The sequence below is a fragment of the Amphiprion ocellaris genome, chromosome 5, assembly GCF_022539595.1.
Source record: "Amphiprion ocellaris isolate individual 3 ecotype Okinawa chromosome 5, ASM2253959v1, whole genome shotgun sequence".
In the NCBI taxonomy this organism is placed as follows: Eukaryota; Metazoa; Chordata; class Actinopteri; family Pomacentridae; genus Amphiprion; species Amphiprion ocellaris.
The window spans coordinates 4356360-4371904 of record NC_072770.1 but is presented as its reverse complement, the minus strand read 5'-3'; the positions used below and the strand labels follow the sequence as shown (position 1 = coordinate 4371904).

The following is a 15545-nucleotide window of genomic DNA, read 5'->3' as shown; positions in this document are numbered from 1 at the left end:
TCACTAATGTCCATCCATCCATCCATTATCTATACACCGCTAAGTCCTCATTAGGGTTGCGGGGGCGCTTGGAGCCTATCCCAGCTGACTTAGGGCGAAGGAAGGGGACATCCTGGACAGGTCACCAGTCTGTCACAGGGCTACATATACCGACAAACAATCACATCACTCAAACATGTTAACATCCCTGTTAGCAAAATTTAACACCAAGACTTTTGGCCATGTTCGCTATTATTCAAAGTTGCCTCATGTTAACAAAAGAGAAATTGATGCACACATTGCTTTCGCTGTCTATACTGCAACACTGCACTGCAAACAGAATTTCTGAATATTGCAAGGGAAGGAATTTTCCAAAGGTCTGAAAATGCACTTGCGTGAGAACAAAAGGCCAAAATGCATAGAGCAAGCAGCAGTTACTATCAAATAATACCTGTGTACATGTTAACAGGGCCACAGTTCACCACTTGAAATACAGCAAGAACTATTTGAATCAAGTTTTTAAAGACTCTTGAGAAAACTGATCCTGCTCCACATTTTCTCTTTTGACACACCAAATTGACATTCCAAATAATTCAGCAAGGTTTGGTCTTTTTTGAAGTACAACTTCAGAATATCTAAGAAATTATGAAACCTTGTGAAAATGCTTGATGGATGTGTGGAAGAGGGAAAGAGGGAGAACAAAACAGAGAACAAAACAAAAGTGGTCAACTTGTCTGTCTGCGTGATTATCTGCAGAGTAGCTGTAATGTGTTTGGTTTGAAAATCATTGCCACTGGAAGTATTTGTGTGTACACATGAGCTTTCATTGTGCCACAAAGTGTTACTGAACTGTGTGTTTTATTATGTCTAAGCTGCTGTCTTGATATTGTGTGTTTGTCTCTAACCATTTTATTTTAAACGGGGATTTTAACTTTCACATACATAATATGAAGGATGGTAATGTCAAAGAATTTTCTTCTTTGTTGGACATGTTTGGTTTATGGCAACATGTAAAAGAGCCTACCCACATTCAGGTCACATTCTGGACCTGGTTATTTCTAAAGGTGTTGGTATTTCCTCTGTTGTGGTTACTGACTTGGCCTTGTCTGACCATTTTTGTATTTTGTTTGATTTATTGATCACTCAGAATGTTCAAACAACTCCTTCCCTCTCGCTTAAGAAGAGGTACGTAAATGAGGAAACAAGTGCTCAACTGATGGAGGCCATAGCTTTGTTACCATCAATGAGTGCAGAGTCAGTTGATGGACTACTGGATCATTTCAATTTGAAAATTTTGAATGTAATGGATGCTGTTGCACCAATAAGAATCAAAAGCACTTTGAGCAAACAGAAGACACACAGGAGAAACACCATTATGGTCATAAACCTGAAAGGAGAATGCAGGAAAGCTGAATGTAAGTGGAGGAAAACAAATCTTCAAATTCATTATCAATTGTACAAACAAAGCCTGTGTAATTACAACAATGAACTGTGCGAAGCTAGACAGCTGCATTTATCTGGAATGATCAACAAGAATGTCAACAATTCTCATACTCTGTTTGCTATGATTGAAAAACTTCCGAGTCCTCCTAAATAGCTAAGCCCAGAGCTCCCCTCCACTGAGAAATGCAACAAATTTTCCAACTTTTTTAGTGAGAAAATCAAAACAATTAGACAAAACATTAATGCCACACAGACAAACAAGAAAACTAGTCTGTGTCTAAAGCCGAGAAATAACTTCACTTTACCTTTCATGTCACAATTTAATATGGTTGATTTAAAAATCCTAGAAGGAATAGTTTGGCATCTGAAATCAACAACAGGCACTGTGGATGTAATACCATTTAACTTATTAAAAAGTGATCTCCTACAAATAGTTAACAGCTCACTGACATCAGGCATTTTTCCCGAGTCACTGAAGATAGCTGCCATTAAGCCACTTCTAAAGAGGAGGACCCTGGATGCCTCCATGATGAACAACTACAGATCTGTCTCTAACCTTTCTTTTATATTCAAGATTATTGAAAAATTTTTATTTAGCCAGCTTAATGACTTTTTGAATGAAAGTGGAAATCTTGGCAAATTTCAGTCAGGTCCTAAATTGGTTCAGGTCCTATTTAGAAGGTTGGAGTTATTTTTGTTACAATTAGCAGTTATGAATCTGAGCGAGTGGCCATAACCTGTGGTCTCCCCCAGGGGTCAGTTCTTGGACCTCTTCTGTTCAACTTGTATATGCTCCCTTTTGGTCACATAATGCAGAAATGTATCATTGATTATCACAGTTATGCAGACGATACGCAACTTTATGTGTCTCTGTCATCAGACGACTGTAGCCCAACAGACTTACTGTGCCAATGTCTGGAGCAAGTAAACACCTGGATGAGAGATCATTTTCTACAATTAAATGAAGATAAAAGTGTGATTATTCTGTTTGGTAGCAAAGAGAAGCGGGTCGGCATTCATAAACATCTTGAGACTTGGGCTCTTAAAACCACCCACCAACTTCGTAACTTTGGAGTGTTAACAGACTCAGATTTGACTTTTAACAGCCGTATCAAAGCTGTCACCAAAAGCAGCTTTTTACCAACTCAAAAACATCAACAGAATTAAAAGTTTTGTCTCCCAGAAAGACCAGGAGAAACTCATCCATGTGTTCATCTCTAGTAGACTAGATTACTGTAATGGTATTTTAACAGAACTTCCCAAAAAGAGCATTAAACAGCTGCAGCTTATCCAGAAAGCTTCTACTAGAGTTTTAACTAGGACTAAGAGATCTGAACACATCACACCACTTCTAAAATCTCTGCACTGGCTTCCAGTCGGTCACAGAATAGATTTTAAAACCCTTCTGATCATTTACAAATCCCAGAACACTTTTGGCCCAGAATACATCTGTGATATGTTCAGAGAATATAAACCTAGCAGGGTTCTTAGATCCAAGGACTCAGGTCAGCTAGTCTAGGCCAGAGTCAGGACTAAACATTGTTTTGCTGCAATCAAGTGGAACAAACTGCCAGTGGAGCTTACAATTTCACCAAAATGTAGACACTTTTAAATCCAGGTTAAAAACATTTCTTTTCTCATGCGGCTATTCATGAAATCTACACGGTATCTTTTAACTTATCTAGACTGTTGCTTGCTTTTGATCATGTCAATTCAATCTAGTTACTGTACGTGATTTTATTTTGATTTTTGCAATGTCTTATGTGCTTTTTAATGTTTTACCTACACCTCACTGTAATACTTTTGTTTTATGTAAAGCAGTTTGAATTGTCTTTGACATGAAGTGTGCTATACAAATAAACTTGCCTTGCCTATGAAATGTGATGTTCTAACAGAATATTAGCCCAAGCCAGTTGTGACAGAAAGTGGTCTCTTTCTTACATAGTATACTGACAAAGTAAGACACACACACACCTCTATTGTTTCATCACACATTACAAAACTCGAAAGATCTTAATCAAGTTTATTCCTTAATACCATTTAATGAAGCAATGATAGCACACATGGACCCTACCACTGCACTGTTACAGTTTTATTGCAGAGCTTCAGTTCACCTACTCCTGTTGCTGTCTGGTTGTACAGATCACAGCACCAAACAAAAACTATGTTAATTCAATAACAAGTTGCCTCAAGTTTAGTTTGTTTCAATACATTGTAAAAACTGTAATTTTTTAAAATTCACAGTGGCAGCAAAAGTAGCAGAGACACACTAATCTTATGTGATATCCTTTCGCTTAGTTTCTTTTGGATGAAGCTTGTATCACATACGTTTTGCCATAGACTATTTAAACGCTTAGTTTGCCTTAGACGAATTGCAGAACCAAAAAATGGTTTTATGTTTCTGTTTCAACTCATCTCACAGGCGAACACATGTTGAAGCCTAAAATGTAATTAGCTTGCATTTTATTTTGTTGTTTTTATGGTCTAAACTGACCTTTATTCTGGAATGCCATTTGTTTTCTCTCATTTCAGTCTCATTTCAAATTAAAATTAATTTTCTGACTATTTTTAGGTGCCACCAAGGAGATCGGCTCAGCGTTAACCAGGATGTGTATGAGACACCGCAGCATCGAGTCCAAACTCAAACTGTTCACAACGTAAAGTACACACGCACATGCGCACACACACACACACACGCAGAATTAGACACATACTCGCACACACAAAAGACAGTATTATATGGCATGTTTTCGAGGGCAGGAAGATGAAGGTGAAGGTGTAGAAGTTGCTGTGTTAACATCTTTTATCTGACAGTAAGAGAAATAGACAGTGAATTACATTCAGCTGACATTAGGCCATAGACAAGACAGCTAGATGTGTGAATATACACTACCGGTCAGAAGTTTTAGAACACCCCAATTTTTCAATTTTTTATTGGAAATGATGCATGTTAATGTCTCATTGTACTCTGAAATGAAAGCAGAGAACAAATAAGCAAAGTTATAAATACCAATTTAGTAACCAAAATGCATTCTAAACTTCTGATTCATCAAAAAAGCCACCTTTGGCAGATACAACAGCTGAACACACTTGTGGCATTCTTTCTACAATGAAAATCAAATTTTCTTCAGGAAATTCTTCCCAACTCTGTTGCAGAAGTTCCCATAAATGTGTGGAACTTGTAGGTTGCTTTGCTTTCACTCTTCTGTCCAGTTCATCCCAAACCAGCTCTGAGGTTCAGTGATTACTAGAACCTTCATCATTATGTATTTTAGACATATATTTTAACTCTGGTCTTCAGTCTAATAGCATTTCCCATAATTAAATCATCTTTTACTTTTAGAACATTGTACCCAAAAAATAATACACTACAGACTCTCAGAATCTTCTGATTCTGTTGTGGCTTTGGGTCTTGCAGACTTCTTCCTGTCAGAGTTTCCCCCAGTTTCTGAGTGCCTTTTGATGGTGAAGAAAACTCTACTCACTGACACCTTGACTTTCTTCACAATTTCTCTGTAGGAAAGGCCTGCATTTTTAAGTGTTATGATGGTCTGTCTCTCTTCTATTGTTAATTGCCTTTTCCTCACCATTTCCATAGCAGCACACTGCTTTCTGCAGTACAATGCTGTTTAAATAATGCTCTGGTACGGTGCCATGGTGTGTTCCAGCACTACTTTTATGCAGACAGAAAGGGTTGTAAGTAATCAAGAAAAGTTGGGACAACTGTAGGATTTGGTAGCATGAGCTTTCAAGGCTTAATCAACTTCCATTGCTGCAGAACAGCTTTAACTTGTTAACCCATTTTTTGCTCCTTGAAAAGGCTTTTTTGTAGTGCTGTCAAACACAAAAAAGGTTTAATCTGATTAATTGCATGATTGCTGTAGAATAATTTCAATTAATCGCGATGCATAGCATTAATTTTTAATCTATATTAATCATGTTTCATTTTGCCTGAGTAAACAGATTCAAGAAAGAAACAAATTTATATGCACTTGACATGTTTATTAAACACCTGTGCTTTGGTGAAAAGAAAACTCCTTCCTGTAGTGTTCATATTACTATAAGTTGGTGGACTGTTCTGTCTTTTGGGGTCTTTTTGAGTTAGTGTGATATATGTTGATGTAACCTGGTAGTTTTATTAGTGTCTGCATGTAATCAATAACTGACCGTCAAATCAAATAAATTCAGTACGGTTCAAAAACATTTTGACAACATTTATTAATAACTTTTGATATAACTGTACATCTGAAAATTGTGAAAAATAATGACTGAACAACCTGAACCAACTTATATACATCTTTAACAATACCTAAATCTCAAAAAATTTAAACAGTTGAACACTTTAACATTATTTTTTCTCTTCTATCACTCCCCTTATGCTCTACTGCTTAATGGGAGAACCGAGCTGTCAGTATTCTGAATCGACTGTGGCTTTGTGGGGGCCTGTGTGCATGTATGGGAGTGCTAGAGTTGTATGTCATCCTGATTTCACCCCTTATCACTTTCACTAGTGCAACATCACACTAGGTACTCTGTCATTACTGTCTGCAAAATCTAATACAGATAATAAAATCTGCTTAGGTGTTTGATCACTGAGGTCATACTCTCCTTCTTGTTTATGTAATCAGAGTATTAAGATATAGAAACAACTCTAAAGATAATGCAGTCTGGTAAAGCAGAAACTCTGATAACAATCATCATCAGTCATTTACCTGTTCACTCAATTCAATCATTAAAGCAGTGACAATCGCATTGTAAATACAATATTTTTGGTTTTGGTTGTTAACACAATTGAAGTAGAGATGTCCGCTCACTCTCTAGAAAATACTAAAAATAATAATAATGATAACTAATACTGTATGTAAGTTGTGTTCACTGCAGCACTTCATGAATGATAGTAAAATAAAAGGTACTATTCTGATCTAACCTGTCAGAGAGTTACTGGTTAAAATCCAAGACTGACTGGAAAATTGGAGAAATATTGTTTAGCTTGCAGTATTGATTCCAGAAAGTGAAGTTAAATGCAATGACTGAGAAAGTGAGACTTTAAATCTTTTTTATTTCTTTTAGGGCTCTCTCAGAAAGTCTCATCACTCCACTGGAGTTGAAAATGGAGGAGTGGAAAAAAGTGGCCAGTCAGCTGGACAAAGACCATGCCAAAGGTATGCCAGCAGGCTAACACGTGCACACTTTCACCTGCACAGACAAGCTCTGCCTCACTTAGCTTTATCTTGTTGTCCAGAATACAAGAGAGCTAGAGCAGACATCAAGAAGAAATCCTCAGACACCATCAAACTGCAGAAGAAGGTGAAAAAAGGTAAGACGAATTGTCTTCAGCTCATCCAGCAGGTCTTCAGCAGCACTGAGTTTGACTTGAACATAAAATTATGAGTACAGTTACATTATCAAACAAGCACCTTTGTAGAAAAGATACAGATACCAGAGCTTGTTTACTTCTGATGAAGAAGCCACCTGTTGAAAATGAAAACCGTCCTTCATAGTGAGGTAATCTTCCACAGTAAACACGTGGAGTCTGTTCGATCTTGCCCTCATTGTGCTGAGATAAGTGTTTTCAGATCTCTGCTGCGTTGTTATGCCCTGCCTCCTGTAAGTTGTCCAGCACCTCGAGGGAAGAAATAATCACTCTAAAACATGTTTCTCTACTACCATAGCTGTTATATCTATGTGCATATAGATTAACTTTCACCCAGAAAACCATAGGTGATTTTTCAAACATGACTCCGCCAAGGAACGCAGCCGAGTTATGTGACGATCGGCATACGTGAATCCTTCCGTCTGTTTGCAGCATTACTCAAAAAGGGACTAATTGGTTTGGAGGAAATTTTCAGGGAAGGTCACAAATGACACAAGGACCACCTCATTAGATTTTGGCAGTGGTGCGGCTTGTAGTCTGGATCCACAGACTTCTTAAGAATTTCCCATTGGGAGATAGTGGCATGGCATCACTGTAACTATGACAAGTGAATGCTACCAACTGCTTGCTGACGATCACATGATTGCGATCTATACATATTGTATACATACATAACACATGCCTGTACTCAGTGCAAGTTAAGTTTTTATTAAAGATTTCACCCATCAGAAATCATACAAAGACTGAGCAGCCTTGGTGGAGTACTGCGCTCTCTGAGTGCTTTTCTTTTTTTTTCTTGTTTATACAGTGCCATTATAAAACACAAGTAATGAGCAGAGCACTTCACATAGCAAGGTCAAGGCCATACAATATTATATTATAAAGAAAAAACAAACTAATCCAAAAGTTTGGTCTAACCAAGCACTTGGGAAGAATAACCACCTCCTTTTAACAATCAGAAACCCCAGCATAACCAGCCTTGACGGATTGGGGTGAGGGTAAAGAATGAAAAGGATTGCAGAGAGAAACGGATAAAGAGAGGAGAACCGAACCTTGTTCTGCCAGTATTGATAATTTTTTTATCAATTAAGTTGTAAATATTTTGTTTACTGTTCTCGTCATGATACAGATTCTATGAAATTTGAGCTCGTGAAGGATTTGTTAAGTTCAGGGTTACAAAAATATAAATACCAACAATGACTTGCAAGATTATTTTCAATGGCAATTAGACATTTTGTAATAGATTATACACTACAGCAGTAGTTTGTAACCATGAGGTTAAAAATGAGAAGTAACGGGTGAAGTGGAGATTAATAACGTTAGAAAGGAGGTAAAATATTACTCATTACTCCGCCAAGGAATGTCAGTTAAGTGACGATTGGCGTACGTTTGTCTGTGAATCTGTGAGTCTTTCTGTCCATGTGAAACATTACTGAAAAACGGAGCAACAGATTTGGATGAAATTTTCAGAGAAAGTCAGAAATGACACAAGGACCAAGTGATTAGATTTTGGAAGTGATGCGGCTTATAGTCTGGATCCATGGATTTGTTAAAGATTTCCCATTGTGAGATATAGATGCCGGCCATGACGTGAACACTGTGTCAGTTACCTGCTGACAATCACGATTGCTATCCTACTAGAAATTGACTGTGATTTGTCAGTTGGAAATCATACAAGGAACAAATGATTAAACTGTGGGGTGTTTCTGAGTCCCGCTAAAAATTTGGTCATGCAATGTAGCAAACCCCAGCCAGACAATGGTGAAGCTCCTGATGTTTCACAAAGACTTTATTTACGTTCAGCCGTCAGCCTTATTTTGAACACAAATTCACCTTTCTGTCCTTCACTCCTTTCTTCAGGAAACACTGTAAGAGCTTGTCCTGAATGCAGCTAGGTGCTTCTAAGTTTAGACTCATCATTTTCTAGACAGCAACAGCGTGGAACCGTTTTCTTTCATCTTTACGTGAATTTTCAGACTTTTCGGCAGCGTCTTCGTCATGTCAAGAAACCAGTTCTTAGATAAACACTTCCTGTGCTGCTGGAATGGTGACAAAATAAAAGCCTGTAACATTAAAAATGCGCCTTCTTAATAAACGCATGGAGGGAACGGTTATTTTAACACTAGCAAAACAAAGGCTTGCCAAAAGTGATGAACTGATCAACAGACCTTTATAAGAGTAGTTTACATGCAATTCGGTATTCATACATAACATGCACATGCATAGCACATGCCTGTGCTCAGCGCAAGGTTATTTTTTATTAAAGACTTCATCCGTCGGAAATGATGTCAACTGAACAGCCTTGGCAGAGTACTGTGCTCTCTGAGTGCTTTTCTAATTATTATCGTTTCTCAAATATGTGATTTTTTCTTGTAAAATGTTGCAGAGTTTTGCAAGAAACGATGTGAGCAGGAAACTTCCACCTCTAGTTAAGATGGCTTAGATGCCAGAAAGGTAAACAGTTTGCCATTTTACCTTGATGATGATGATCAACAATACATGGACTTAAATAACAGAGTTGACATGGAATGGCTTGGTATCTACCACATGGATTTAAAGAGGAAATAAAGTCTTTATAGTCCTGATAACGGATAAGCTTAGAATTAATGTCCCAGCTGCCAGTCACATTCAAGAGTGAAAATTGCTTTTGGCAGCAGAGGCCAGCAGATTTTTGTGATATCAACGTAGATGTTAGGACTTGACCAGAAACTATTTGGTCTGACTAATGCTCACTTGTTTGTGCTTAAGAGTTTCTGTCCTAGAACTAAGACTTAATGCCCTTTAATTAGTATTTGTTGGCTTTTATTTAGACTTTTGAAGTACCTGCCTTGACTGTGTTGTCCCTGATTATTCTGTATTATTTGCTCCATTTCAAGAAGATTGTCAGGCAGTTATTTTGTCAAAGTACGTGCCACTTTTTGTTTTGTAAAAGATGGAATAAAATTTTCTGCAGTGCACAAGATTTAGGGCTCAACGCTCAAACAGTGTGTGCTGATTTGAATTCTAGAATTGATATGAGACCTGTTACTGACTCCAGGCTAGTCAGTTTAACTGTTGCCATAGATACGCAAGCACACTGCCAGGCAGACACCTGGGCTGCACCGTCCCCACTATCACAGTTACACACCCTTCAGTTGTCATGGTTGCACCTGGCCTTGACATCCCATAACCAAAGAGAGCAAAGGCTTGCCAGGAAAGACAGCCCTACGGCCTAATATGGGAGAAATAGAATGGAAACGCCCAAGCACATACACAACACACACACCACACACAAACACACACACACACACACACACACTGAAATGAAACCTCGAGGACTTTATACAAATATCCTCCCTGTCCTTTCGCTCAGCAAATCCAATACGCAAATGCCTAGACACAAAAATAGTCTGTGCACACATCACAAGTCTGACTGCAGACCCACCCAGGGTAAACAGAGTGATGTCTGATGTGGGTTTGACATCTCTGAACATGTTTTCTGCTATGTGTTTTTTTTCTTTACTCTTTCTGTCTCTTTCTGCACCTTTTCTTTTATTATCTCGTCTTTCTCAATCATGACTCCTGTGGTCAAACTAAATCACCAGCATGGTTTTAGGCCATCTAAATCATCAAAATAAATTAGAAGTTTGGGTTTATTATAACTTTCATTGTACCAATATAGTTTTAGCTACACTGGCAATGATAACGCTGTACTTCATATATACATTGATCTATCTAATGTCTCTACCCTCAGTTTATGCTGATATAATAATTATAGCTAAAGTGTTCTATCCCTTTTTTTGTTTCATTCTTATTTGATCTCTGGAAATCATATCATGATCTAATCCTTTATTTAAAGGTCAAACTGAAAGTGAGAATAATTCAAATGTCAGTAATCATTACTCTTTGTACGAGAAAAGTGTCTCCACGCACACTTATGGTGAGCACAGTAGGTCAAAGTTCTCTCTGAATAAACTATATTTTAGTCATGAACTGGGATCATAGATAGACAAAATTACAAACATAATTAAGTTGTGATAAATAAAAATTATGCGAATGAAAGACCCGTAAACTGTCTGGGAGCTGTAACGTTTAGAGAAATGATACTGTGAGTAAACAAGTAAGCAAAAAAATTCAAAGATGGAGACAGAACCACAGCTTCACGTTGTCACCACGCAATGACAGAACACACACACGCACACACACACACACACACACACACACACACACACACACACACACACACACACACACACACACACACACACACACACACACACACACACACACACACACACACACACACACACACACACACACACACACACACACACACACACACACACACACACACACACACACACACACACACACACACACTCCCAGAAGGACACAGTTTTTTTCTTGCACTGCCCACCAAAACTATGTCTGTACACTCACCAATCAGGGTTTTACAGTATAATTATTTCTGGTGTACAGTGCTCTGTGTGTGTGGACATCATGTAATTATACAGGACAAAATGAGGGACTAACTGCTACAGCTTTTGCTGGTTGAAGAAAACTAGTCCTAACTAAAGTCCATTTTTTTCAGCCTTAAACATTTTCTTGTCCTGTCGATCAAGATTTGTTTTGCTTTCAGTTTGAAGCCTTTATAGTACGTCATACCATTTTGCAACGAGTACTGCTCTTCAACACACACATAGTCCTAGACACTTAAATTGCTGTATCACAGTTACACCTACATTAAACTATGTAGAGCTCTCTAATTTTAACATTTTTCTTCTGTCTGCATGTCTGCTTTTTCTGCTCATTAAATCCTAAAATTCTCAAAAGCTAATTTTATTTCTTAGAGTTTCTCTTGAGCTCTCTTTTCTCAGGTTACTTCAGTTCATTCCGTTTGTTGGGCAAAAATACATGTCGTATAATAAAGTTTGTTTGAATGAAAAGAAGACCTCATCACAGTACACATCCGTTCCACTAGCCATCCCACTTGATTCTGAGTGTATGAATGTGTACACTCTCTCATTATGTGGTGTTCAGCCACTTCATGATAAGGAATCTCCAGCTGTTGAGACAGAGGGAGGCAAATGATGAGAGGAAAGTTTAAAAAAAGCAGAAACAGACACAAAAGTGCCATTTTATCACCTTTCTCTGTATGAATTAAAAACACTTACATAAATCTTAGGGTTGTGATGTTTAAAACTGAACATCAAATAATGCGCAGTAACCTTTTCAAGTGTCACAATAGGGGTTTTGAAAGCGTGTTTGGGACAGTAGAAGATTGCACTCTATGTGCTCGCCTTTTTAGCCTAAATGAAATAAAACGAAGCATGACAAGTTAGCAGCACATTACTACAATGATAAGAACCGCTTCAGAGCAGACCAGTGTGTTTTATATTTATATGATTTCTGAAAATAGAACTAAACCAAATGACGATTCCAGCACGAGGAATACAAAGCAGACACGTTAGCTGATGATCTGCCATGTTTGTTGTTGAACTGATACAGACTGCTGTTCATAAAGTTTACACTCAACTTTTGAATAAAAAGCAGCCACAGCGTCGACTTGGTATCAGTCAGTATGGAGCTGACTCGTAGGAAACATTCAGTGAATGTTGTATAAATTCAGTGAGTTTAAATTGACAATAGGAATTTGGTCTAATGACAGCATATCAACCAGGCAAACTTTACCTTACTTAGTAGTGCTTACAATAGTAGTAAAGGTTGTATGGTTTTTGGTTGGGATTTCAGCAAACTTGATTTTACTTAATGTGCATAACTACAATAAACACTGTAGACTGGAATCTTAAAGTTTAAATTCATATTATCTATCAACTCTAGAAAAAATTGCTGTTATGTCAAGTTCCTCTTAAAGCAATCTAGTAAATTTCAGAAATTGCAGTTATAATCTGAGATATGAAAAAGCAAGAAAACTGTTGCATTCCTTCTGTGCTGGCATGGCAATTTGTGGTGAATTTGTGCAGTTTTTTCATTTATGTGAAGCTTGTCTTGAGGTATTTGAAGGATGTGCTGCATTGGGTTCTGGTTTTTAATTTAGCAGCACCAGTTGAGTTAGATGTTAGAGATGCTGGTGGTAGTCATATCTTAGGTTTAGACCTGTGCAGAGCGATGACTTGAGTATAAACATGGATGAAGAAGCAATAAAGTGCATAGAAGGATGACAAGATTGATAATAGACATCTCCTCACTGTGGCTGTACTGAAAAGAGGTGGATAATGATAAGAGGGATGAGTTGAAGTCATTCTCTCTATGACTCTATTGTGGTTACTGTTTATAAAGGATAGTATTGAGAGGAGGAGCAGAGGGGTCTCTAAAGAGAAGAAAGAGAAAAGTAAATATACACTCCCCTCCAAAAGTATTGAAAGGGAGAAGGGGATAAAAAGCAGTGGCCGTTTCTCAATTCTAAGTACGCAACTCCATACTCGCGTACTTTGCGAGAACGGACTTGCGAATACGACTCCGAAGTGCGGACTCCCGAGAACGCGAGAACGCATTGAGGCTAAAGTGCAATCGGAACACCAGCGTACTTGATGACGTCACCGCCTCAGTTCATCTGCTCCGGTTATTTTTACCATGACAACAACGAAGTGGAACAGATATAATAACACAGCCTTGCATGTTCACGTTTTAATATGAAAACAGTTACTGTGTGTATATATTCAGGTTTGTAAGATCGTTATAAATCATTTTTAAAAAATGTTTTAGAGCTGCTGATTTATTGACAGCTGTAGTTTGTGATGCAGTTGAACTAAACCGTCCCATTCTCAGTTCTATCAGTTCTATCCACAAAAACTTTTCAGAAACTGATTACTGAAAAAATATTAAACCTTCACGAGGACACGTCATCAACAGGGATGGATGGTTTACAGTTTTACTATTAACATGACTAAAATACATGAGTCTACATTCTACATAAATACCTGATGTTTGTCCTCCAACATCCAGAGGTTTATAGTCTGACAGATATACAAACATCACTACACTTTAATGGGATCACCAGGACTTCTGTATGCTCTGAACATCATTAGGAATTAATGAGAGAATATTTCATGTCAGCTGCTTTACTCAGAACCTGAATACAGGTGAGCCCCTACAGGTGAGCTCTTCTTCTGCCTGTCAGGTAATAAAACAGAAACCTTTTCAAACATCAGCAGCATCTGATCAAACATTTCTGATGTTAGAGGAACATTTACTTCTGGCTTCAACAATTTAATCCATGTTTGAACACAGTTGAATAATACTTAATTGCAAAATGCTTCAATACATTTCAGCATTTTCTGTCCTTCAGTTTCCATGAACAGCATCCTGCTGGTCCAGATGCTGAAGATGGAGCTGCTGATGTTCTGTCTGTGGAATTTCCCAGCAGTCAGTGAGGATCTGAGTTTCTTACGATGTTCCTTCAATAAAATATTATTAAATGTTATTTTTAATGCACAGAAACAGTCATAAGAGTAGAACAAAGTTGTACTACGGGTAATGAAGACAGACAATAATTCAGAAGTACACAGTCAGCGAGCGAGTAAAACATGAACAATATTGTTATGAATATTTGAATTCTTTCAAGCCTATTTTTCTCTGAACAATAAAAAAAATACACCATGAGGCCAAAGTGTGACCATTAGATGGATGTAAAACTACTAATATCCCCGTTTAACCGCTATGGAACCGTCAGAGCCAGCGGCAGATTTCAAAAAGTCTTGCCGACACAAGGCTGCTTTCAGCGGCTACAGTGAGGCTGACCATCCGGTTATAGCAATCTAACCTGGATGCTCACATCTCTGAAACCGTTGCAGTAAATTTTTAATCAGGCTTTATCTTGATAAAATGACCACATTTTTGACATTTACACAACTACTTTCTCCCCTGAAATAATCTGAAAACTACATTTTGTATCATAATAACAGTAGTGTTCCCAAAAAAACTTCTGTTACCTCTGAAAGTTTCCTCTTCGACCTTTCCTGCTGGTCGGCGCGAAATGCATTATGGATTATTTGGCTGCCTCAAGTCCACACAAGTCTGGTCTGATGCAGTCTCGATAATGTGGGCAGAGCGAGAACACATCCAGGTATTACTTCCGTTCTCAGTCAGATGCGTTCTTTGAATTGGAACAGTACTTGGTCTCTGACTGATGACGTTTCACGAGTACGCGAGAACGCAAGTACGGACAAGTATGCGTATTGAGAAACGGCCAGAGACATTGAAAAAGGTGAGAAGAAAGAACAGGTGGAGAAGGTGTGAGCAGCAGGGAGGTTCAGGGAGGTGAAATTTGTAAATTGTTCTCCTTTAAATTTTCATGTAGTTTGTGAATACAGCTACTTCATGTCTAGACCTGCCTCAGAAAGCGTCACAGAAACATCTCACATTGATGACATCAGTAGCATTTGACACAGCTGGTCTTGACTGTTAGATGAGTAAGAGGTTGATAGCAGCATCTTGAAATTGATTGATGCAGCACTGCGTAACATTGCAAACTGTTTGTCATCATCTGTAACTGAACAGAGCATTAATAATAAAACTATAAGTGCATTCAAACTCTGGGAAATGGTCATTTAAGAAGATTTTAATAGGTGTTGTTTCAGTTGTTTTTAACCTGGATCAAAATTTTGGTCCAGGAAGAATGCGAGGCTAATTCATGTCAGATTTCAATAGAAATTTGCAAGTATACAGGTTTACTATGTACTGTCACAGATGAAGGAAAGGACAAACTTTAAATCTGGGGTTAAGAAACACAGATACTGTTCCACATTTA

At 37.9% G+C, this 15545-nt stretch overlaps 1 protein-coding gene across 4 annotated transcripts in view; it reads left to right on the top strand.

The window, feature by feature from the left end:
- The window catches only part of mtss1 (MTSS I-BAR domain containing 1), a 103191-nt gene that overhangs the window by 52497 nt on the left and 35149 nt on the right, over nucleotides 1–15545 (top strand). For 3 of the 4 annotated variants that reach the window (XM_023292069.3, XM_055011006.1, XM_055011005.1), the window contains exons 4-6: nucleotides 3995–4079; nucleotides 6493–6584; nucleotides 6665–6739. In XM_023292069.3, the coding sequence (XP_023147837.2) occupies nucleotides 3995–4079; nucleotides 6493–6584; nucleotides 6665–6739 (252 nt within the window). Of the gene's footprint in view, nucleotides 1–3994; nucleotides 4080–4104; nucleotides 5830–6492; nucleotides 6585–6664; nucleotides 6740–15545 lie in introns of those variants that run through there. The other variant, XM_055011007.1, reaches the window with a different exon arrangement.